The sequence below is a fragment of the Onychostruthus taczanowskii genome, unplaced genomic scaffold (assembly GCF_017590055.1).
Source record: "Onychostruthus taczanowskii isolate IOZ18803 unplaced genomic scaffold, ASM1759005v1 scaffold5, whole genome shotgun sequence".
NCBI lineage: Eukaryota > Metazoa > Chordata > Aves > Passeriformes > Passeridae > Onychostruthus > Onychostruthus taczanowskii.
In genome coordinates, this window is record NW_024502568.1 from 10,884,679 (window position 1) to 10,909,279 (window position 24,601).

General features: G+C 42.6%; 1 protein-coding gene across 4 annotated transcripts in view; it reads left to right on the forward strand.

The window, feature by feature from the left end:
• Positions 1-18,799: 18,799 nt before the first annotated feature.
• Positions 18,800-24,601, forward strand: part of TCF7L2 (transcription factor 7 like 2) — a 172,644-nt gene continuing 166,842 nt past the window's right edge. For all 4 annotated transcript variants that reach the window (XM_041415733.1, XM_041415735.1, XM_041415734.1 and 1 more), the window contains exons 1-4: positions 18,800-19,043; positions 19,606-19,801; positions 19,963-20,029; positions 20,214-20,338. In XM_041415733.1, the coding sequence (XP_041271667.1) occupies positions 19,613-19,801; positions 19,963-20,029; positions 20,214-20,338 (381 nt within the window). In that variant the 5' untranslated portion in view covers positions 18,800-19,043; positions 19,606-19,612. The remainder of the gene's footprint in view (positions 19,044-19,605; positions 19,802-19,962; positions 20,030-20,213; positions 20,339-24,601) is intronic.

Here is a 24,601-nt window from a genome sequence, read left to right on the forward strand (position 1 = left end):
CATCAACTTCACCCTAATTTCTAAGTTAAAACTCACTGTTGCTACCCTTTGTTCTAGCTTGGCTCTGCTTCCTTTGTGCAATGTACAAATACAAATATATTCCTTTTGCATTAAGGAGGTGTAGTACAAACATTAGATACTGAGAGGTAGGACAGAACCCTCAAAGGTAACAGTGGGTAGCAGGGATTCAGCTCCTACAAGACTCCAGACCAGACCAGACTTAATGCCATTAACTCTCATTAGCACTTGGAGCTCAGACAATGGCACATTTAAAGTACATGGGTGGCTTCAATCCATTTCCTAGTGGGCAAGTGTCCACCTGACAAAAGAACTGCTAACACTGGCAATATGTGGAGCACTGGCAGCTCACCCAGAGCAGCCAGTGGACAGAAACCCATGACAGGGATGCTCTCATGTTTACAGAAGAATGTTTCCAAGGGAGGCTTGTGACAAACTGATGGGAAGCCAAGTGCCCTGCCACTTGGCCTGTATTGCCAAGGTGTTAGCATGGCACTGTTCCCATTCCCTAAAGACACGCTTAATCTTTGACAAGGCACAGTGTTTGATAGCAGAGTTGTTTACATATGCATATGCTCAGCTGAGCTGAGATGTGCTGCACTGTCAGTGCCACATCACTCACTGAACAGGCTTCCAAACACTTCTGATAGTTTTACTGCTGAATGGAGAGAAAAATGGACACATTTTAATCATTAAGCACTGTTTGCTTTGTGGTAGCTCTGTCCACAAAGATACTGTCTATGAAATCCTTTAGTCACAAGAAATAAAGTCAATGATTGATTTGTATTCTGCAATGCACCCTCTGGCTAAAACCAAGTTATAAGTACCAAATGGTTGAGACGGGGCTTGTGAAAGGGCAGTTATGTGAGTGGCACTAGAAGAAAAATGTTAATAAAGGGCAGTCCATTGAACTGAGGTTAAATACTTTCATACTTCTCAACCAGCTCAGAAATGTCCCTGAATTCTCATTAAAAAATGTTCTTTATAATCTGATGTTTTACCTTATTATGGAAGAGGGATCTTGATGATCAAAAATTATTACTTCCTTGAGGAGAAACAAAGGTAACAAGGATATAGCTTAAAATCTTTTATTCTTTTCATTTTCTTTAAGCATTTGTCTTGTCTTTTTGTTCATTTGTCTGGGCTTTATTTTATTTTTAGAGTTTAGTTGCTTTTTTAAATGAGTGAACTTGAAGAAGTTTGGAGGCTTGTCCCTAATTGTGTGCAGACTCTTTAGTGCTCCTGAGGCAGAGCCAAGCCAGGAGTGCAGCCAATCTTTCCACTGCCACACCAGGGACCAGCCACACTGGCAGCCTTGCTCAGTTTTCCTTCACACCCCAGAGCCCTCTGCAGCTCTCCTCCAGAACCAGCAAAATCCACCCAAATAAGTATTTGAGGCTTTGAGATTTTCCATACTGGCCTTGAAGTCTCAGAGAAACACAACCCTGACAGGTACAGTTTACTAGAATCCTGTTTTCAGGTTAAAAATGGCAAAAATCCCCATATACTGGGAAAGGACTTTACAGAAATTATCAAATGCCTGCAAGTGTTTGAGTTGAGGTTTGGGATGTCATCAGGTCTGGCTGATGAAGAATGATCTTGCAGGAGCTGATGCCAGGCACACAGTAGAAAACTTGGGTTTAAACCAGATGATTGTGTGCCTCACAGGTAGGACTGTGGACCTGGCATCTGGTACATCCTACAGTTGTGCCAGTTTTCAGCTGTGCCACTGGGTACAACCCAGGCTTTGGAATGCTTTGAGGATGCCAGCACCTCATCTCTAATTTAAGCTCATAGAAAGTCCCAGGGAAGTTTTCTCTGTGTTATCATTGCCAAGGGGAGTGACTGATAAAAATGGTGTGAATTGAAAGGTCTGGTGAGAGGATGCACATGTGCTGGGAGAAGCCCTGCAATGGGCACGGGGATGTACTTGAGTGGAGATTCCCCTCGGTGGCCTGCACAGCACTGACCTGATACAGCAATTGGACTGACACCCCAAAAACTGTTGCAAAGATGGTGTCTTCTCCTTAGGAAGAGGTGTCACATCTTTCTCCTACATTAAAGAAGAGCATATACCTTGATTTTAAACCATATACATGATAAGCCAACATTTGTTTTAAATTTTAAATGAGCATAAAATAGCATTTTTATAAGTGCTTGAGCCAATGCCTGTTTAGTTACAGATGGCATGTTTGAAAGCCAGGGCATGTTTGATTCCGGGCTTTTCTTTATAAACAGCTTAACCTTTTTTGTTTAACAAATGCTAGGTTTCAAACAAGTCTGTCTGTATTGACTGAGTAGCGTTTTTTCTGTTACAGAAGTGTTTAATCCTGAGAAAACTCAGATCTGAAAACCTCTTCGTTGGCTGAAATGTTCAAAGATTTAACAAATTCAGCAAGCGGGAAAATTAATCTTTGAATAGAAGAAACAATCTGACAAAATAAGCCATAAAAGTAGGTGCCAGGTGTCGCAAGGAAGTTCTTAATGCAGCACTTGCTTAATGTATACTCAAAATGCATCCACTTTTGTTCCAAGATCCAACAAAACATATGAAATTGGGTTACACCAATTCTCTTGATCTATGAATCTTCCACTGTGTCAAAAATAATACACCAAACAAACTTACATGTAAATGGTGTGATAAAATGATCTACCGTATACATTATCATCCATTAATATTGTTGGGGCTAATGCATTTCATCTGTCACACACTTTGTTTTATATTATCCCCACCTTACTAAAAAAATACCATAAACTCTGCTGGGTTGACAGCCATGCAGGTTACCTGCTGGGAAGCAAAAGTCCAAGGACACTGTTTCCTGCCACTGTTTTGCCCACAGCTGCAGGTGGAGAAGGAAGTAGTGCAGTCGGGTTTCGGGGAAAGGTGTGCTCTGCTCTGGGTATTGCCACTGTCCTTTGGACGTGAAGCTTCATTTCTTTATGCTCATCTTCCTCTTCCACTGAGTGTGTTTGTAAATGAGTGGAGCTGCACCTGTTCTCACAGTAACCAGTGTGACATGCCCCACTCTTGGCAGAAGCCTCCAGGCTCTGTAGTATAGCATAGTAAGTGAAAAATAACAATTCATAATAAGATGAGAGACTCTGAGATCACTCTGACCTTGAATTCTCTACTGTCTTTTAACAGGGAGAGGGTGAAATTGGATAGAAACAGCCCCCTCATTTTGTGTAGAGCCACCAATGACCCAGGCTGCATTTGAACCACAGCCCCAGAGGCGAAAGGCTTTGTGTCTCATTGCCAATTCACAGCAAGAACATAACTTGAGCCCACACACTAATGCTAAGCAAGAGCTGAGTGTTACTAATCCTTGTTCACATATCTACACCTATTAAAATCACATGTGTGAAGGTTTGCAGGACTTGTTCTTTTACTGTAATGATTGGGCCTTTCATAATGTGTTCTTAAATAAAAAAAAATTAACTGAAAAAAAAAGAAAAGAAAAAGACAAATGCAAGAACAATATCCTCAGATATATTGTGCAGAATGGTGTTGTTTGGCTTAAACTGAAACATGTTTTTAGAAGGCTGAGAAGAATGTTTAGACATAATGATTTAAAAGACTCATTATCACAGGTGCTGCACTTCGTTCTCTAATTCATTCTTATAGCCAGAAAACCACCTCCACAAAGGCTGCCTGGCAGTGTCTCTCCCACTGGAATGCTTGCCCTTCTCCCTGGCTGCATAATGTGTGGAGGGCAGGATTATCCACCTCACTAACCATCCCTCTTGGCCCACAGGCTCCAGGATGATGGTGAAAATCTACTGCTATAAGATCTTTCAGCTTCTGACTTTCAATGACCCTGTGACAGAACAAGATAGAAAACTACTGCTTTTTAAAATGCTGGCTAGTCACTTTCAGCTGCTAACAGATTTCCTCATTCCTGACAGAATTTATAAACATCTATTATAGTTCTTTTTTTCTTCATGTAAATTATGAGTATCAGACCTGAAAACTTTAAAGAATTCTCTTGAAAGACCATTTTATCCCTTCTGATGTTTGCACCCCCATGGACCAGGTGTTTTACAAGGGAGATGAAGTGGAGTGACGGAAGAGGAGACTGCTTTAAAAAGAAATATTCTCTGATTTTTTCAGCCAATGACAGCAGCCAGGGGTGAGCAACGGAACTTGTTTGTCCAGTGCTTTTGTAAGTACGATCACAGCGCTCATAAGTTGTGTGTTACAGTCACAATTCCTCATGATATAACTCTGAGCCCTTTACTGATACCTGTGCAATCATGCAAAATAAGTCTCTTAATTGTCGTCTTACACATCATACTGTTTTTTTCCCTGATGCTTATGGGAAATCATTCCAGGTAAATCATACCTGTCTGGCAGTTAAACAGCTTGAAATGTAAAATTCTAAGATTTCTTCTCCTGTGCTCTGTGTACCCATAATTTCAGTCCTACTTCTTTCACTGCCATTCTTCAATCCCTGTTTTTTTCCCAGCATAAATTCCTCTCATCACTTCAACATCCTCACATATCCAAGATCTTGGTCATCTCTTTTAAAAAGTCATCTGCAAAGTGACCTTTTTTGCTATTACTATAACATCACAGCTTCTGAAACCCAGTGATCTGTGGGGTATGAATGGATGTTCTGTTTCGTTGATGTCCAGCCATGTCATTCCAACTCCAAGCTGTCATTTCCCAGTGCTCCTACAGGCAGCCAGTTTTCTTGTTAGAAGAAAAGAGGACAAAGTGTTTCGATATAAAATATACAATTATTTTACTAATATTACTTTCTCACATAAGGAAATAGTGTATCTTTCATATGTTATGCAATTATGGCTAAGAGATGGTCTGTGTGGAATGAAATAAAAAATAATAGTCCATGAAATCAGGGACAGAAGGCAAAGTATCCACAGAGCAATAGAAAGAGTTTGTCTCCATTATACACACATTGGGGAGCCCACAGGAATTCTTTGTTCATATTTTCTGTATCTGTTGTTGAATTTTTCACACAAATTATACTCTAGAAAGTGACGTGGCCTTGTGCATATCGCACATAGTGTGAATAAAACCACTTCGGTTTTATAAGGAAATAAAGCTTTAATGTAATGTGTATGAACACATGTGATCAAACTCAAGTAATCAAATCCAAGACCTGTCATCAAGAAAAAATTCTAATCCTAAAATCAAATAGGGCCAGGAAACCTCTCAGAAGTCTCCACCTGCCCTAACTGCCAACACCTGGCAGTCAGTACCAACCCCAGCTGATGTCAGGTATCAAAAATCCAACATATTTGTTGCATACACCTGTACTTTTCAGCTGAATTCCAAGAAAACCACCCCAAACTCAGCCAGAGCAGAGCCAATCAAGCAGTTTGCTCCTGGTGAAGCTCTGATGAGCCCTTGGATTCTGGGTTTCTATGAGTCTGAATGGGCCTTTTCTGGTTTTAGTGAATACACATTTTCATTTGAAGCCACTGCAAAAATTATTTCATGCTGAAAACAAGCATTTGTGGATCTCATAAACAAACAGTATAAATAAAGAAGCCAGCCTTCAAGTGTGACTTTGTTCTAGAGAAATATTAAATGCAGTGCATCACACACACACTCACAGTCACTCTCCCCACCCCACTTAATTTACACTTTTTTTTATTTGCAGGCTTTTAAAAAAGTATTACCCAGCATAGCACATTTTGCCATCAAACCAAAAGGAAAAAATATAACCCAATGCTTCACTCAGAGGCTGGAAATGCTGGAGACAGAAATTGTTAAGTCCTTAACATATCAATTCAGAGTTGTATAATTCACATCCAGAGCTGCTAGCAAGTCACAGGGGGGGTGACTTAATATGCTCCCCAAAGTCCATTATGTTATCCATATCCAGGAAGATAGCTGTGCCAGGGCTTTCTTGAATCAAAGCAATGTCCACCATTCTTCAACTGTGAGCCTGCTGAGATTTTTTTTCCCCCAGTTTTTGGCAAATAGATATCTGGCTCTAGTACATGCCAGATTGATGCACTTTGTGACTGATCCCTTAATAATATTCAAGTCTCCTAGCCCCAGAACACAAAAGCTCAGCAACTGCACAGATATCTACCTCCAATATTTTTGCTGATATGAAAAAAAATTCCTATTATCTCCCTCTCTCAAAATGTACTCCTTCTCTTGTGCTAGACCTCACGATTTTAAATATGGAGGGTTTTGGCTTTCATATAGTCTAGTGACAAACATATTTGTTTTCAGTTTTAGCAGATGTAGAGAGAGAGACTACAAGTGAAAGACAGAGAGAAAGAGAGGAGGAGGGAGGAGGAGAGAATATGTGTGAGTTTTACACTTGGGGGCCACATTGCATCTGTGCAATATTTTCTAATACGTGTATCATATTAAGATGCCCTGCATGACTTCAGAGCTTCCTTTATCATACACAGCTATTACTCTTTAGCCAAACCTGTGTGTGGAGCTGTTAACTCTGATTAATAATTCCAAGGATATCATTGCTAAAAACATTAACAATCACCTATTGTAAATAAAATGTTTTTAGAAACCAGAAGCTAAAAGTAAACAGCCCAGTCGGCCTTCATTTCTAATGTTTTTATTGCTACAGCCCTGTGAGGCTCAATAGAAGGAACTATTTCATAACATTGTGCTGCTGTATAATGCTCTTTAGTTACAATATCATGATATATTAATACATATCTACACTTCAGTCTTCAGCAGTTTCTTTCATCTGAACAGATGATCTGAGCCACTTTTTTTCCAGTCTTTTTTGATTTTTGGACCCCTACAAATTTCCAGTGAAAAGTATAGCCCCCTTTAGCATTTCCATATGCAGAGATTGCTCCATAGCATCTGCAAACCCATTCTCCTTAACCTTTTTTTAGTAAAGGTAGCAGGAGTCTGTAGGTCACAGACTGAAAACATTTTCTAAGACCTCACAAGTTAATTAAAGTACAAACCCCTCACCCATTCGACCAGCAATACCTCATATTTGCAAAGGTGCTAGAAAAGGGACAGAGAGGATCATTGTCTTCCCAAGAACAGCCCCATAGATAGAAACTCCACCTGGGCCACTGAATTTCCAGCTTCACTGTTAACCTTCTTGGGCAGCAGTAGATCTGTCAGTGTAAACAGTGGGCACAGAGATCCAGAGATTTGAAGGCTTCTTGCAAAGGAGGCCAATGAGCCTTGTTGCTTCACAAGCAAGATTTTGCTATATTTTCAGTACTACCAAGGCTTTTTAAAGTGTAATCAGGCTTTTCCCCCTGCTCTTTGGATGATATAGCAATCACTGCATCCTAGATGTGGAATTTTTTTTTTCTTTGTTTTGGTTTTGGTATAGTGCTTGTTTGTAATATATGAAGAAGACTTAAAAATTATAGTCAAAGCTATTTCTTCACTGCTTGTTTGCATTGCTAGTATAGGTCTTATCTTTCACAGCAGACTACATTGCCACTGGAGTTCTAAAAAAAAATAGCAGGACTACCCATAAAGTGAAGATCAGAAGTTGAACAAATTGGGAAGCCACTTTTCATGGAACTGTAAAAATCCTCTGGTTGTGCTTATTTGCTCTTAACTATAACCTTGTGAAATACACAACTCAGATTAAATCATTGTCAAAGTTTCAGCCCTTGTGCCCTTCCATCAGGACGTGTGAGACTTCCCCCTGCACATTCTGAGATAAGTCTGCACTATTTTTGTTAGAATAGTTCATGCATTTAGAGCGACTTGTTCCAGCACAGATAAGGCAAGTGGTGCTTTATGATGTACGAGCTGGTCCTGCTGAAGTGTGTGTTACAACAGCTGAAGTATCACTTCCCTGTCTACACTGCCAGTTTGGAGTAAATTGGGAGATCCTATTTAAGCTTTTGTTAAAAAAACAAAACAAAACAAAATCTTACATATCCCAAGATGAACTCCTGCACAGAAATCCCCAAACTCTGCGTAGGAGACCATTGGTATGTCTGTGGGATAATGGTGCATCTGAATATGTTTATTTCCTTTTTTTTTTGAAATAAAATTGAGTTAAGAAAAAAAATTAAAGAAAATCTAAAGGCAGTCAACAGTATGTGCATTTTTTTCTCTAATAATCCTTCCAGTGACTGTAAGTGCAAGGCATATAATGTGATTTTAGCTGGAAAAGGAAAAGGAAAAGGACCTGATATTTGTAGGTGGAAGAAGGGGTTCACAGACAGAGTAATCTGTGTGTGACCACAGCATTAATAGCACTGAACAAGCAGTGGGGTCAGGAGCGGGACTTGGGCAGTCTGTTCTCCATGCACCTTTCCCCATGGATTCACTGCTCTCTGCCACCCACACTGCCCTTTCCCTATGGACCTTCCCTCCCATGGGTGCATGGACTTCTCGAACAGTCATTAAATTGGAGGACATAAATATTGTTGGTGTCTCCATCTCCTGTCACATTCAGCTGAAGTTAATCTATGGTTACAAATGCTACAGCATGATGAGGTGAGCTGCTTTCCTCCAGGAACCCAAGATAAAAGAGGTGAGATTGTCAGCCAACAAAACTAGGGAAAGTTAAACTTCATATATCTCTCTGATGAAAAACAAGCATAATAAATCTTTTAGAAAGTAAAACAAAACAAGGGCGCAGTATGTTGTTAAGAGAAGCAAATCCAGAAGGATTTTACAGAAACTTCTGAGTTCTGGTCAAAGCTATACTAGAATATCACATATTCTATTGAATTAATGTTGGTTCCAGTTCAAGAGACTGTATCCCCAATGTCACGATCTTGGCATTTCTCTTAAAACCAGAGTTCCTAGATGTCTGTCTCTCAGAGTCTCTGTGCTTTCTTTATAAAAAAATGGAAATGTCTATCCATTAGAGTCCTTATGATCAAGACTTCAACTATGGAATGTAAACAGGAGTGTACTGTACAGTGGCTTTATACTCCAGACAATAAATTTAGGGTATACAAAGACATTTTCTGTTGGCAGCTAGTAGCATTTTCCTTCTAGAAAGTATCTTCATTAGAAGTGAAGTTCAGCTTGTAGGGACATAAACCTTTTCTGTGTAGTCTCTGCCAGTTCTGCAGGCACTGGCTGCAGTCAGTGGAGTAAGTCAGGTACCATAGCAAGACGAGGCATTGCACAGTGGGGATGTTTTAGTCTAGTGTGGGCCTCTAGATTAATTTTCAGGCCACTCAGATGACCAATTTAAGGCCAGGAAAGACAAAATATTCTCTGATATGTTACTGTTGCAGATAATCTTCAAATTTGTTTTCACTGCCTTATCCTGCAGTATGCAAAACACAAGCAGAGCCCTCTGCCTGTGGTGTCCCACTGCTGCTGGTGAGGAAAACGTGAAAGCAAGAGGAGCTGTTTAGTCATGGGCCACAGAATGGCAGGAAAAGGAATGAAAGCTACGGGTGAGGAAAAGGCAATACAAGATGATACTCTTTTATAGTATTATATGGCTGGAACAAGAGGAAAATGAGTTTGAAATAGAATTGCGGTGCTCTTTTTTCCTTTTTTTTTCTTTTTTCCCCAGAGAGGGTAATGAACAATCACTGGAACAAAATTTGCCTATGCTGGAAGAGGAGTTCTGACTTGAAATATTTAAAATCAGGTCAGATGTCTTTCTAAATGAAATATTGTAGCTCAGCTAGAAATGACAGACTCATGGCAGGAACCACTTGTTGAAATTCAATGACCTCTGTAATACAGGACCTCAGAGCTGAAGACCATAATAATCTCCTAAAAATCCTACTTTTATTTATTTGTATTAAAGTAGTGCTTAGATTCAAATAACAGCTGCTTGCAGAAACAACCCCAAACATATTCTTTAAAATTTTGTTGTGCTAAATCAAAACTAACATTGCTATTTTCTGCTAAAGTTTGTAAATGCACTTAGCAAAAATAGACAGTCATTGCCAAAAGAGCATATAATTTTCTAACATAAACAACTAGATCTGTGCACAGGAAGAATCTCATGGATTTTGGTAACAGATTCATGTACACATGACCTATTTGGTGGAACAGGATTTATGGGCATATCAAGTACCTAAGGCACAGTAGAAGCTCCCTGCATGTCCTGAGGTGGCTATAGGAGGCATTGACAACAGTTCTTATTTGTCCAGACAAGAACAGCTTAAGGTCTGATTCTGCAACCTTTTGATTATCCTCCCTAAGAGAGTGACAGTAGTTTGCCACTTGACAGGTTTGAAATCAGGAGGAAGAAAGGAATTTCATATTCTTACAAGATGGTAAATTGCTGCCTTGCCAACTTTCCTGTAATTACCCTGTACTGCAACATTCAGTGCTCCAGTTAAAAATAATTTCATTCTAGTGCCACAGGAAAGTATGCAAAATGGACTGCATGTGCTATTTTAGCTATGTTCTCCACTCCTGTCTGGACAAAGATTGCTTTAGGTCAGAGGGACAAAGAGGGCAAGCCTGAGGACACATGTATTTTCATAACCATGGGCACAGTTTTCCCAGGTCTTTTGAACACAGATTTCTCCAGTCTGGGCCAGCAAAGAAATCTAGAGGCCAATGTTATTCTATCTATGTAATTTCTGCTTTCTTCTGCATTCTTGTTTGGCAAAAGCACTGTCTTAGCTCCCTGCCTTTGAGAAGGAGGCTAAGCTAAGCAGGCTGGCAAGGCACAGAAAGAAGATGGTGCCTCAGGCAAACAGCGGTGATGCCAATTCTACCACAATGCCTTGAATGCCAGATTACGTCTTCCCACGGATGTAGGAGATGTCCTAAGGGTGCTGTTGCCTGGAGAATTACAGTGGTTCTTGTACAACCATGAGCTGTTGAAAAAAAGTGAATGGAGCAGGTGTAAATGATAGATTTGAGCTTCAGGTAAAATAGCGGACAAAACACACTGGGTTTCTTCTTGGGAATGCAGGACCCACCCTTGCCCCTTGTGTCTCTCTAACTAAACAGAACAGTCTCCAGTGAAATTTTATATCTACCAAGTGCCTTGAAATCCAAACATGGTGCATTTTCTGTGGGGCAGAGGCTGATTACAGTCTTCTATGTCTTTTGGTTTGAAGTTGCAACCTTCTTTCTGATCTCTCCCCTGTAAAACAGAGCTCTGTAGAATTAGGGTCCTTGGAAGGAGATCTAATGGATTCAGAGAGCTGAGGTGGAAGACCAGGAGAGCAGCTCTCTGGCTTCCCTTTTTCAGAGGCAAGCTGTATGAAGGAGAAAGTAAGTCAAGAAAGACTGACTTGAAGAACCAGAGCAGAAAGGTCCTGAGACCTTTCTCTTCTTTTCTAATAGCTGGAGGATGTTTGGAATTACTCCTGTAAATTATCCCCCTTACATATGCCTCCTGTAACGCCTGCAGGTCCATCTCGCCTGTACCTAGGGATCCTGCATTAAGTAAGGACAGGGAGCTCAGAAACCAGCTCCACTCGAGCTAATTGCAATATTTCAGGCTGCAAGAAGTTTCCCAGAAAGGATCTTGTTCCAGAGTGCCTGATAACTGCATCTCTCCAGAGACACCATCTAGAGGCACCAGCAATAGACAGAGCCTCTGATGCAATAAGTCTTGGGAGGACTCCTGAGACACAGGGAAAGCACTTGATGTTGCTGCTATCCTGATTGTTTTGGATAGCTCATTGTCACCTAATTGTGCTGTAGGAAGGTCTGTCCATTCCCTCCTGCCTGCTCATTTCTGCCCTCAGGCTATGTAAACGCTGAATGTGCCTGAAACAACAGCCAACCACAAAGTCTCCAGTGCCACTCTTTTGGTATGCACTAGCTCAGATTCCTTGTTGCAAGAAAAACCTCTGTCTGCTGATAAATGGCAGCATATTTTACAAAGAGAGACTGGTCTGCTCCTTCAGCAGGTCTCTGTCTATCTCCTTGGCTGACTTGAAACTGCTTGATGTAGCTGGGAGGCCTTTGCCAAATGAGCAAGAAAAAAAGAAGACATATGCTTCAAGAGCTGGAGGAAGAAAAGGAAAGACCAAAACACGTTTTAAAGCAGAATTATTAATCAGAAAATTATTTGTTAGGAAATAGTAAAATACAGTGAATATATCTATTATAAATGGCCTGGTCAAGCTATTGGAATACTCTCAAGGAAGTTAAGAAGGATTTTCCTGAGAGCCCTTTTACTTTGTTTATGAATTAATAGATCAACTATTAATTAATGTGATTGCAAGCTTCAAGTGTCAGGAGCTTGTTTGCACATGCAGTGGCATAGAGGTGGCTCTGAGCAAAATATTGATAACAACTGCTTCTGTGGAGGAAAACCCATACATTCCTGTAGTTTTTTGTAAAATAAAAATCTGCCTTTGGTGCTCCTGAGAGGAGTGCACTTCATGTGGACATATGGTTCCAGCCTGCAGAGCTTCCTGGGCTTTGGGCTGGGTGTTTAACTCTGGCTTTACAGGAAATGCGGTACTCATTCACTTCCTAGCCTAAATTAAAACTTCCTGTCTTAGCCCAAAATGACCTCCTCTTGGTCACCCTTACTGATTCCATTTAGGATGGTGGCCATAGGCTGCTCTGAAGATCTGAGGTATTTGGGACAGAAAAACATGGTGGCAGAGCCAGTGGTACACTGAAGAGCGTGAAATGTAAGTGGACTGATTTGGAGTACAAACACATGAGAGCCTATGTGAAGGAGCAGCACAAATACATGGAAACAGGAGAAAAATATACAGAAACAAGAGACAGAGACGGGCTGATTGGGAGCTTGTGGGCAAGCCAGTAATGGTGATGGGTTTGTTACAGATCATCTGATTAAGGTGACAAAGTCAATCATGACTTTACACAATTAGAAGTCTCCAGATAACAGTCCACAGTGCTTTTGGAAAAATTTTACCTCTCTGACTTCAGCTGAAAGACCAAAACTGTGGGACAGAATAGGGTTGGAAAGCCTCTGGAGTTTGTTGAGGAAAACTTTGTAACACAGATGGTGTTCTTCTTCACAGGAGTGAAGAAGACAAGCAGCAGAGGACAAACCTGAGGCTTCAGGAGAGGAAACTTTGGCACCCAAGTTAGGACATTACAGTCTGAATAGGCAGACAATTGGATGCATACAAGGTAGTTTAGATGACCAAACTCAAAGAATGGTGATTATGGCCTGAAGGTCTGGTTATAAATGGCAGGTGCAGCACTAAAGGGGCCTATCTGCTTTGGCATTTGCATCAATTACCTGGAGGAGGTCTCATAACATTTGCAGAGGACATCAAATTGGACGGTCCAATTAATATGCTGTAGGGCAGAGCTGCTGTCCACTGGGACCTGGAGAGGCTGCAGGAATGAGCCAACAGGAACATTATGAAATTCAGAAAGAATAAACGCAAAGTCCTAACTCTAGTTGTCTCATTTCTGTCCTTGAAGGCTTTTGAAACCTGACTGGACAAATCCCTCAACAAACGCGTCTGAATTCAGAGCTAAAACATGTTTTGAGCAGGAGGCTAGAGTGAAGGCGTCTTCACATCCCTTCCAACACGAGTGGTTCTGTGATTGCTTAGTATGATCAAATAATCTTATGCTGTTAAACTTGATTGTTTTAAGAAGTTACTACCCCTGTGCTGACTATTGTCATCCATCAGCCAGAATCCCTACAGCTGGAATGCAGCTGGCGCATGTTCATGTTCCTAGACCATTGCAAAACTTATCCCTTTTACCTCATATTGCAACAGACTACAAATGCATACACAGCTAATTACTGTGTGTCAGTTGAAAGGGCAGTCCTTTCTGGCCCAGGGCATGCTTGGGCCTTTCAGCTTGCTGGGTTTCTTGCTTACCACCATCTGCTCTCAGCCATGGTTCACCTACAACACCACCCTCACTGACACTGCGTTAGTGCAAGCCAAATTATTATCACTGTATTGTCTGCATCACCATAACATGCACAAATTCTGGTGAGGGACCAGCAAAACCACCAAAAAAAGAAGGATCTTGCTCCAAAGCACTGACTGACTGCACAAGTGGGTGCTAGAGGCAGCAGGCAGAAGAAAGGGCCCAGGGAACCAGCCAGGCAGTGGTCTGCAAGCTCAGTCAGTGACATCTGTGCTCCTGATCCTTCAATGCCAACCAGTATTCCTTAGACAGTGGAAGCACCCTGCATTTGGCTATTGCTTGGTGTGTGCCTGTGAGCGTATGCAGACATTACAGACACCTACACTCCCCCTTCCTGTGAAATTAGAGGGTTTTACAACGGTCTACTGCTTTGGTTGTTTTGGAAAACAGAGACATATAAATACAAATTTAAGGTGATTGGTTTAAAAGTGTCTACTTGCAACTAACCATGGCTAAACTTGCTGGTTTCACTTACTTGTTTGTGTTTGGGGTATTAGATACAGTCTGAGGCCATGGCCAGCTATATAGGTGCACCATATCTCTGCTGCACAAATAAATCAAACTAAAGCAGCCCAGTTCTTGTAGACTGACATTAGGATAAGTATATCTTAAGAAAGTTCTTATTCAGACTTGGCTTCAGGCAATAAAACGTCATAGATGTATAACTCTAGCGAGTGAAATTTCTAGGGAGCAAATTAGGCTAAAAACATCTTCTAGAGACAGCTAGAAAGGAATCAGACACCACCAGAAAATAAGGCAAGTTATGCAGTAAATGTTTCATTTATTGGATTTCTTCCATTACTATTAGGGTTAAAAGATGGGTTGTCAATAAAAATGGTATATTTATGGAGGGCTCCGTATTTCAGAAGCCTATTTCTTGTCATTCACTCCTATAGTGCTTGATATCACCTCATGATAAAGTGTGAATAATCCCTGCATGAATGCATATTTCTACCCATTAACAATTTTATTATTTGACAGAATTATCTCTAACAAAAGCAAGTGGTACAGCTGTGGTTTAGGTGCTAAAAGGGAGGGATGTTCCTACTGAGCAATAGGCATGACTTGGGAAGCAGAGCATGGATTGAGAGCCATTAGGCTGTGTTATGAGCTTGAAAAACAATGCATGCAGTTTTTTTGAACTAATTTTCCAATGTTTCTCCATCAAATGAAGATAGGAAGTCCTCCTTTATCTAGTAGCACACAGTGACCTGGTCAGTATGTGTGACATCTAAAGCCACAAAGAAATCTGGCAGTAGCACCATGATCTGGCTGTTTGTTGATATTTTCCTGTTTAATAGGTTTCTTGAATTTTCACGTGTGCTTGTTTCAGTCAATGCAAATGACTGCAGACAGGAGCCATGGTTTCTGTGTTTTCATGCTGTCATCTCGTCTGCCCTAGAAAAAATTTCCCCTCTATGCTAACTCTGGAAGAGCCAGTACTGGTAAGACACTAGGCAGATGTGTTTTCTTCCAGTTATTGCAACCTTTTCAATATTGATTTTTTTTTTTTTTTTGACATTCAGAGCAGATTTAATGATCCAAGATTATTTGTAAACATGCAGATTACTTTGAGCTGTAGACTCAAATCCCAGCCTGGTCAACTGAAGTCCTTTTATCTTTTCAAAATAAATAATTTGAATTTTACACATTGCAACCTACATTGGGACCTCTTGGAGAAGACCATGAAAACAGATTCACACCAAATATGTAAACATTAGCCAGGAGATCCAGCTGGCATTTAGCAGGACATATTTCTCCAATAAAGGCTTGGGCCTTTGGTGAGACATTTAAGACTCCAAAATATTCTTCATAAAAGAGTAAATTTCCTTGGCTGCCCCATGTCAGCCTCTTCCCTCTTCAGTTCATTGCACTGTGAGCTGTGAGGTGAACCTCACGTGGTTTTTCACTGCTGCTGTTCTACTGCAGGAGTCACAGGACCAAACTGTGGGGCCAAAGTGTAAAATGGTGACACCGTCGTCGGTCACCAAGCCCCATAGCTCAGCATTTGGTACAATTGTACCGAGTAGTGAGGGTTACAAAAGCTTGGAGAAAAGCACTTCCACTTCTTCATCTGTGCTAGAGGTCAGTTTTGGCAAGAAAGACATCTCCTGAATGTGGAGCACCTGGCTTTGTTTCTCCAGCTGTCACTTAAAATTGGGTATTCAAACAATAAATTGTGTTTGTGACATGGACTAACTTGATTTTTTTTTTATTCTATTTTTTAAATATTGTGCTTCTTTCAATGTTAAACACTCTACTTTTTTTTTAAAATCCAAGGTATCATCTGAGAACCTACTACTCAACAGCTGCTATTGACCCCTGGAGAGCTCTCACTTCCTTGACTGTGAAACAAATTGTTACATAAGGAGAAATGATACAAATCAGATGCACAAGCTATCCAAAGCAACTTGAACTACATCCATTAAACCGTGCTGGTTCAGTAACCGTCTACAATCCTTGGACTTCGCAGCCACACTAGCTCTGGGCTGCAGTTTGGAAACAAAGTTTGCAGAAGGACGAACTTGATGAAAACTCGAGAGCAGTTTCTTGTCCCTTCACGGGACTCTTCTGAATCCACCATGGAGGCAAAACCCCAGCTTCCAAAATGTGCCCAGGAAACACCTTCCACAGCTGGGGCACAGTCCCTCGCCCTTCCAGAGCCACCTTCCACACCCAGGACCACCACTGGCACTGGGGCAAACAACACTGAGCTCCCTTCTAGCAGCATTTACTCATGTGAGTAACACTGCTTGCACGAGCAGCCCGGGTGTGGCATCACCTCCACAAGTCACCTGTCAGTGATGTGACTCACACGTGTGAGCCTCTACAGAATCAGCCCTTCTTCTACAACCAGCTTTGGGTGACAACTGGCTCTGTCCTGCACACTAACTTTTGATGGTGCCTACTAAGTAGTTAGCAACTACGCTGGGACTGAAGCAAAAGCATGCTTGTTTAAAGAAAAATCCATAGCAGATTGTAAAAAGATCCTGGAAAAACAAAACAGAACTGTGCAACTGTTTTTGTTCATTTGGATCAAATTATAGCACATGGCCCTGCAAAATAAAGAGGAGTCTGTCACATTTGTATTTCTAATCTCATATTGTTTTGGGATATAAAGGCATTTAAAATCAAGAAGCAAACAAAAATGGAGAATATTTGTTAAGGTGTCACTCTGCAAGGCACTAGTTTGCAGAGATAGTAAGTATATAATCAGGGGTAAATGGGGAGTGTGCATGCCCACAAACAGTTATTTAGTACAATTTCTGAAAGTACAAAGCAAGTTAGTCAAAACACCAGTGGAAAAAGAAACCGTTCAATGCATTTGTACATTGGGTTAACAGTGAAGTATTTCATTAGTCATGTTTTCACTTGGTGTCTTAAAATAATCCCTTTTCTGTCTCCATATTCCCACTTAGACATTGTTCACAGACTTATTTATTTATGAAGTCTGAAGGTTAGTCCCTACCTGCTGAGACTAATTAGCCCTGTTCTTTGTGTCCTATGCAATCCTGTCTGATTAAATGTACACATTTGTTTTACTTCTTTTCATGCTTCCTTTCACTCTACTTCTGCTTTACTGATTAATATTAAAGTTGTAAGTTGCAGTGATTTTTTATTTCTATTTTGTCTGCATCTTTCCCTTTAGTATGCAAATTTCTATGTGAACTTTTTAATGCCTGAGAATTTGTGTTAGCCTTGTCGATCTCTGTATTATTATTTTTATTATTCTTTTTATAGAAGACAGTTTAGCTGAAACCCCCAAACTCTCTAAATATTGCATGACAAATTGGCTTTGTTTTGGAAACCCTATGTGCTGAATGACCCTTAGCATGAGCAGCAGGTTAGATTTCTGGAGGAATGTTTGGATTATTTAGTACAGCCTGTCCCTTGCTTTCAAACACCATTTCCATTAGGCAATTTACTAATTCCCATTGAAATTACTGTCTCCCCCCCGCCCCCCTCCCCACTCCCCTCCTTTTGTTCCTTGCCCATGTTAAAGTTTCCAATTGACTCGGCCATTGTTACAATTTGTCACTGCTGGAAGATCAATTTGTTTTCCCCTTCCCCTCGCCACATTAGATTCGGGGCACAGATGCCATTTCTCGCATCCGCATGACTCTGCTCCCCGTTTCGTTGCCGTGCGGGCAGAGCCCCGCGCGGTGCCCCCGCAGCCCCGGCCGGACCCCGCGGCCGGACCGCGGACCCCCCTTCCCTTTGATTCCCCCCCAGCAGCAGCGTGATGTTTACGCCGCCACAACTTTTCACTTCTGAAGTCTGGGAGTCCTTGATTCTCCGTCCTGCCATGCTAATTAACTTCTTAGCAGTCACATTCCTTTTCCTACTCTTTTTTTTTTTTTTTTTTTTTTTTACCAGAAAACATTATGCCTTACTATAAGATAATTTGGAAATATCTGATCTTCAGCGAGTGATCTCACACATTTTCATCCTGCGTGTTATAACCATAATAAATGCAAAGACCCAGTGCTGCTCAAAAAAAAAAAAAAAAAAAAAAAGGCTTTTACTATATTCTAGTGTTTATTATGATTGGAGTTTCTTACCTCCAACGAGTGGCATGAAAAATGTTAACGGTTTAAAAAAAGCACCCTCCGCACCACCCTGCCGTCACATGTACCCAAATAATAAGGGCACACAAACATCCTTCAGGAGAACCCGGGCTGCGGGGGGAATGATATGTTTATTAATGTCCAGAATGTAGAAGTTGGCGCTCCCGGAGCGCGGAGTCAGGGACACCCGTTCTAGTGTTTTTCCCCTCTCTCCCCCCGTCCCGCAGCTCTGAGCTACGGCGCACAATTTTTGAATTTTTTTTTTTTTTTTTTTGCCAACCTCTCCCCCCTCCCTTTGCGTGCCGGCCCCCCCAGCGGCGCCCCCGCCCCCGCTGCCCTCCCCTCGCGCTCCCGCTCCCATGCCAAAAAGGATCATTGTTAGTTTCCTACTTCCCCCACCCTCCTCCTCCCCCTCCCGCGCCCCAGACCTGTTTATTTATGCAGACGTCACCGGGGAGCCCCCGCCCTCTCCTGCATCTCATTAAGTGCCTGGTGTGTTTCTCGCTCCCTGTCAATAATCCCGGATCCCAGACTTCTCCGTTCCTCCGGATTTCGATCCCCCTTTTTCTATCTGTCAATCAGCGCCGCCTTTGAACTGAAAAGCTCTCAGTCCAACTTCAACTCACTCAAACCCGAGCGGCACAGGCTCCCCATATCCGCGGCGACTGCCCCCCCGTCACAGCTGACTTCTGGGCTTGGTTTGTTGCATTATTTTTTTTTTTAACCCCCCTCCCCCCCGCTGCTCCCCCCTCCCCCCGGTTTATATATTTTTTATTATTATTAATTTTTCCGCGAGTGCGTGCGCGGGTGTGCGTGTGCGCGCAGTGCACGCCGAGCAGCTCCCGGGAAGAAAGAAAGAGAAAATCCCGAAGAAGGAAAGGAAGAAGCCTAAAGTCACTGGTGCAAAGGAGCAAAGAAGAGACATTTCCCTCCCCTCCTCCTCCCTCTTTTCCCCTCCCCAGGAGGAAAGAGAAGGGGAAAAAAAAGAAACTTTCACCTTGGACTCTTCTTTTTTTGGTGCAAACTTTCCCCCCCCCCTCTTCTTTTTCCTTTTCCCCCCCCATTCCCCTCCTTTTTTTTTTTTTTTTTTCGCTCCCGCCGGCGCCCAACTTTCTCCGCGGCACCAACTTGTAACGATGCCTTCTGTTTTGTTCTGTTTGTCTCCCCTTCCACCTTCTCCCCGCACCTCTCCCTTCTTTTTCGCCTTTCATTCCTCCTCTTCTCCCTTCTCCCCCCCATGCTGCTGGTGGGGTGAAGCAGGAGGAAAATGCCGCAGCTGAACGGCGGTGGAGGGGACGACCTGGGCGCCAACGATGAACTGATCTCTTTCAAAGACGAAGGGGAGCAGGAGGAGAAGATCTCCGAGAACTCCTCGGCGGAGAGGGATTTAGCTGATGTCAAGTCGTCTCTCGTCAATGAATCAGAAACGAATCAAAACAGCTCCTCAGACTCGGAGGTACGGGGGAAGCCCCCCGCGGGGCCGTTTCGGGGCGGCGGGCGGGGGCCGCGCTGTGCCTCCTCTTCTCCCTTCTCCCCCCCACCCCCCAAAAAACATCCTCGCCACCCCAATCACCCCCTTCCCCAACTGCCCCACGCCGACCCCCGGCTCGCTCCCAGGCGGAGCGGCGGCCCCCGCCTCGGTCCGAAACTTTCAGAGATAAATCCCGGGAAAGTTTAGAGGAAGGTGAGTACGCGGGCCCGGCCGGCACCGCCGCCCGCCCCGCACCGCCGCCCCTCCGCCGGGCGCCCGGCTCCTCTTTTGGGGACACTTGCTAAAAAAACTTTTCCTTCCCCCCTTCTCCTCCCTTCTCTTCCCCCTGTTGCCCCCTTCCTTCCCCGCTCCCGCTCGTGTCTCCCCGCCATGTTAGCTGCGAAGAGGCAAGATGGAGGGTTGTTTAAGGGCCCACCATACCCGGGTTATCCCTTTATAATGATCCCCGACCTCAGCAGCCCGTATCTGCCCAATGGATCGCTCTCTCCGACGGCGAGAACGGTAAGTGCTTTTTTTTTTCCCCCCTCTCTTTCCTCTCCCCCCCGCTCCTTGCCCGGCTCCCGCCGCCGCCGCGCTCCCGGTGCCCCGCTCGCCCCGGCCCTGCCGCCGCCCCCTCCCCCGCGCCGCAAACTTTCCAAACTCCGCGGGCCGCGCCGGGAGGGGATTGTTTACACTTCGCCATATTCTTTTTTTTTTTTTTTTCCTTTTTCCCTCTTTTATTTCTTGTCTTTTTCTTGTTTGTTGTTATTTTTTTTACTTTCAGTTTTGTGGGCAGTTTTTTTTTTTTTGAGCCCTTGTAACCTCCGCTGCGGGGGGGTGGGGAAGGAAAGAAGCAAAGAAATTCCAAACAATGTCTATTTCAGCCTCAAAACAAAACTGGAAACAAATTTTTAAAAGGAAGTTTGGGTTTGGGGTTTTTTTCCTCCCCTCTCTTTCCCTTCTCTCTCGTCTCCTCTCCCCTTCCTTGGGGAGGGGAGTTATTTTTTTCCCGGCCGAGCCTGCGATCCGCTCCTCCAAACTCCTCGTTTTCCATGGTGATCCGTCGCCTTCTGCCCTCCTCCGTGGCGGCTGGGCCGGCTCCCCCTCCCCTTTCCTCCCCCTTAACCCTCTCCTGCCCTCGCCCGCCCCGGCCTGCGGGAGCGGCGATTTCATTGTGCCCCTTCGGGCCGTGGGTGCCGCGAGTTGTGCCCGGGCTCAGCCCGGTCCGGCCGCCCCGATCCGCGCCCCGCGGCGTGCGGGGGCCGAGCGCCGCTGCCCTGCCCGGCGGGGCCGGGGCCGTGCCCGGGGAGCGGCTCCGTCCCGCTGCGGAGCGGGGGGAGCCGCGCTCGGGGCACAGGGCTGAGTCCGGAAACAACTCGCCTCGCTTGGCTCTGGCAACAACAACAGCAGCGCAAAAAATAATCAGACAAGTCGAGCAAAATTCCTCTTGGAAGTATGCTGGCAGGAAAACAATTTGCTGAAAGCGTCCGGTTTTTTGTTGTTGGGTTTTTTTTTTCCTTTTTTTTTTTTTTTCCACCCCCAACTTGGGGTTCACTAGCAGAGGGTGCAGGTCTGCGTGTTCCTGCAGCTAGAGCGAGGTTTAGTCCAGATCCCAGGAAACTTTGGGGTGTGCTGGTGGGTTTGTAGTCCCAGCTGTTTTCCCCGCTCGTAGTGTCACCCACGGTGTGCTCTACTCTGACATCAGATTTCTCAAGTGTCACCTTTCCTTTCCTTTTTTAAAGAGTTTAAAAATTTTTTCATTTTGAATGGGTAAATCCACTGGGGCTTCCAAACACCACTGATTCCTACTGATGGCTTTAGCGTTGCTGTTTTGTTTCTTCGGGGTGTTTCTGAGTCTGAAGCGTTCCCACCATCACCATGTGTGTTTATACACTTTTTTTTTTCCTTGTGGTAACACGAGATAGCGATTTACAATAATAGATCTACTGTTGGGTAGATGTTGAAGCCGTACTAATGACTGAGGGCTTGGACAACTTCAGTATATCAGATCTACAAGTGTTTTAAAGCATTAAAATATTAAACATCGGGTCAGTCTTGTTTTCACTTAGTAAAACGTCAGTAGACACAGATTAGTAAATGTAGAGTGACAGGGAGGTTGTGAGGAAGGTTTTCTGACTTTGCATATGTTTAGGGCTGTGGCAGAGTTTTATTTTGGAAGCTTGTGAGGTTCTTTTTGTGAGGAGGTGATTTCTGGGACAGTAGCAGAGGGGTGACTGCAGTTTGCAATTGTAATGATGGGGAGGGGAATTCAGGGGCTGAATGCATTAAATTTTTTCTTTTGAATATGGTCGCCCACATGTATATGGATGATGGTGATAAATTCCAAATTCCATAAGTACCAGAATCCAGATGGCAAAACAATCTTTGTTCCATGTCACTTTGTTAAAAATTGTGAAGCTTTGTGTTCCTTTTTTTTTTTTTTCCCTCGTTTTTTACCTTCAATGCATTCCACTGTTCCAAGTGCAGGCTAATCGGAAGCACACCTCTGCTGCCTTTTTCTTAAAGCATTTTTCTTACAACAGCTCCAGCTCTTTTTTCCTCATTACCTTTATTACTGATCCCTTTTCCCTTAGCATGTGGGGTAGGATCCTTCAGCAGTTAGCTGTCCTGAAGCATTCCTCCCCTTGCTCCCCCACCCTTAAAAAAGGCCTCCATAGGAATGTTGGGTTCCTGTGAATTAAAGGTGCTGTACAAAAGCTTACAGGTTGGTTTATTGTTGGTATAGCAGGTGGCCTGCTTGTGTTATCAGATGAATTCTGAAAGGATATTTCCACACTCAATAGGCAATTTTCTTATTTCCACATCCAGGCTCCAGCAACCTTCTCCTATCTTCTTAACCTTATTCTTTCACATTCCGTATGCTTGTTTGTTTGCCTGCCACTTAATTATAGCCAGGAAAAATTAAAGTTGTTTATTTAGGCCTGAGAACAGAATATTATAAAGATTCAGCGGGATAGCTGTTGTCTGTCACACACTATTTTTAGGTGGATTCTAGTTCTCTGCTGTACCAGCTTTCAATTCCAGATGAACTAGATCTTTCTCTTTCCTGTTTGATTTTATTTTATTTTTAAATAGGCGTTGGAAAGGTATAGATGGTTCTGCATAATTACGAATTTTATTTTTATTTATGTAGTTTTTCCTGGAGCCATATTTGTTGATTGTCAGAGCATGCAAGGTAAAGAGGTGATGCAGATATGTAGCAAAATTGTTTTTCTTTTCCTTTTGCTGTTGTACAATCTTAAAAGTCTGTGGGTGTGGTTTTTTTGTTGTGGTTTTTTTTTTTTCCTGGATTTTTTTTTTGTTGCTTTATTTGGGGGTGGAGTGGGATTATTGTGTTTTTTAAGTGTACCTGTAATTGTCTGTTCAAGAGCAAACTTGTGGGCAGCAATTTCTCCTTTACTGCTTCAGGAATGTGAAGAATTATGAAGCATCATAAAATCTGCTTATGAGGAGTAATCTTTTCTCAAGGATAATGCTTTAAATGCTGCAAACTCTTTATCAAGGTTGATAGGAATAATTTTATTTTTACAAATCAAAGATTTTTCTTTGCATGCTAATCTTGCTATTGATAGAATACTGTAGTGTGCTTATGAGAATAGATGTTATTAAGTAGAGATCTAGTCAAATAGTGATGAAGTGATGCATCTGGGAGCACCATTCCATCCCTGCACTTGTGGAGGGACTGGGGTGGCTGCATGTTATGGATAATAAAGGAGACTGGTTTCCTTTCAGAGTTGGAAAACACAGAAGTGGTGTACTTGATTTTTAGCTTAAATTTGGAGCTTGGTTAATGCTTTTGGTAAGCAGATAGATGCAGTGTAATGTGAGAAAGCCCTGCTGGCGGATGCTCTTATTTTTACTAGTGTTGTTGCATCTTCCTTTCCCCTAAGTTGTTGCTGCCTGAGTGGGACTGTAGGGATAAGCTTGTGTTTGGCCCCGAAGTTTGGGAGCTGGGAATAGCTGTGGGGGAGAGCAGCCCCATCGCCTTGATTTTTATATTTAGGAGGAAACATTTTTTGTTAATTGCCTTGAGAAATTGACGTTTTTCTTTATCTACTGAATCAAACAATGTAATCCTTCGCAATACAAAAGCTTTAGTCCTTGGGGTGTGAAGGGTTAATGGTGGTCCTTTTTTTTTTCCCCTCCCTCCAATTGTTTTGACAACACTTTTCAAAGTGTGACATTCCAAGCCCTTGCAATACAATGTAATATTACTGTAATTACACAGGTCATTACATTTTAAATAGAGAACAATAAAATGCTTATCGCCCTGAAAAAGAACAGGTGTTCTTGCCCTTCTTTGGTGTTTATGCTAATTGTTTTTCATCTCCTTCAGAAATATTTATGGCTGGAGTGTTAAGGTTTCAGTCTCGATGTGACAGTATTAATTCTTTACTAATCTTTATGGTTGAGGTTTAATGTCTGCAGTATGGATTATAGTATTAATGTCCACCAACTAGTTTAATAATGTAGATACAACTTAATATGTCAGCACTTTGGTACTTTATGATACAGAGCTATTCAGTGGAGAGTGAATTATTTGCTTTGTTTAAAAAAAAAATGAATGGACATGCTTTTAATAAAGTTTCTGGACTTGTGTAAAAACAAGCTGTTAAATAAGAACTGATCATCCTGTGGTGTAAATCAAATGGAGCCTCCATAAAAGAAACTTTCCTCGTGCTTAATTAGGTAGATTGCTGAATCACTCTGCTATAGCATTAGCATAGCTGGTATACAGTGGCAAACAGACTGTTTGTTAACTTA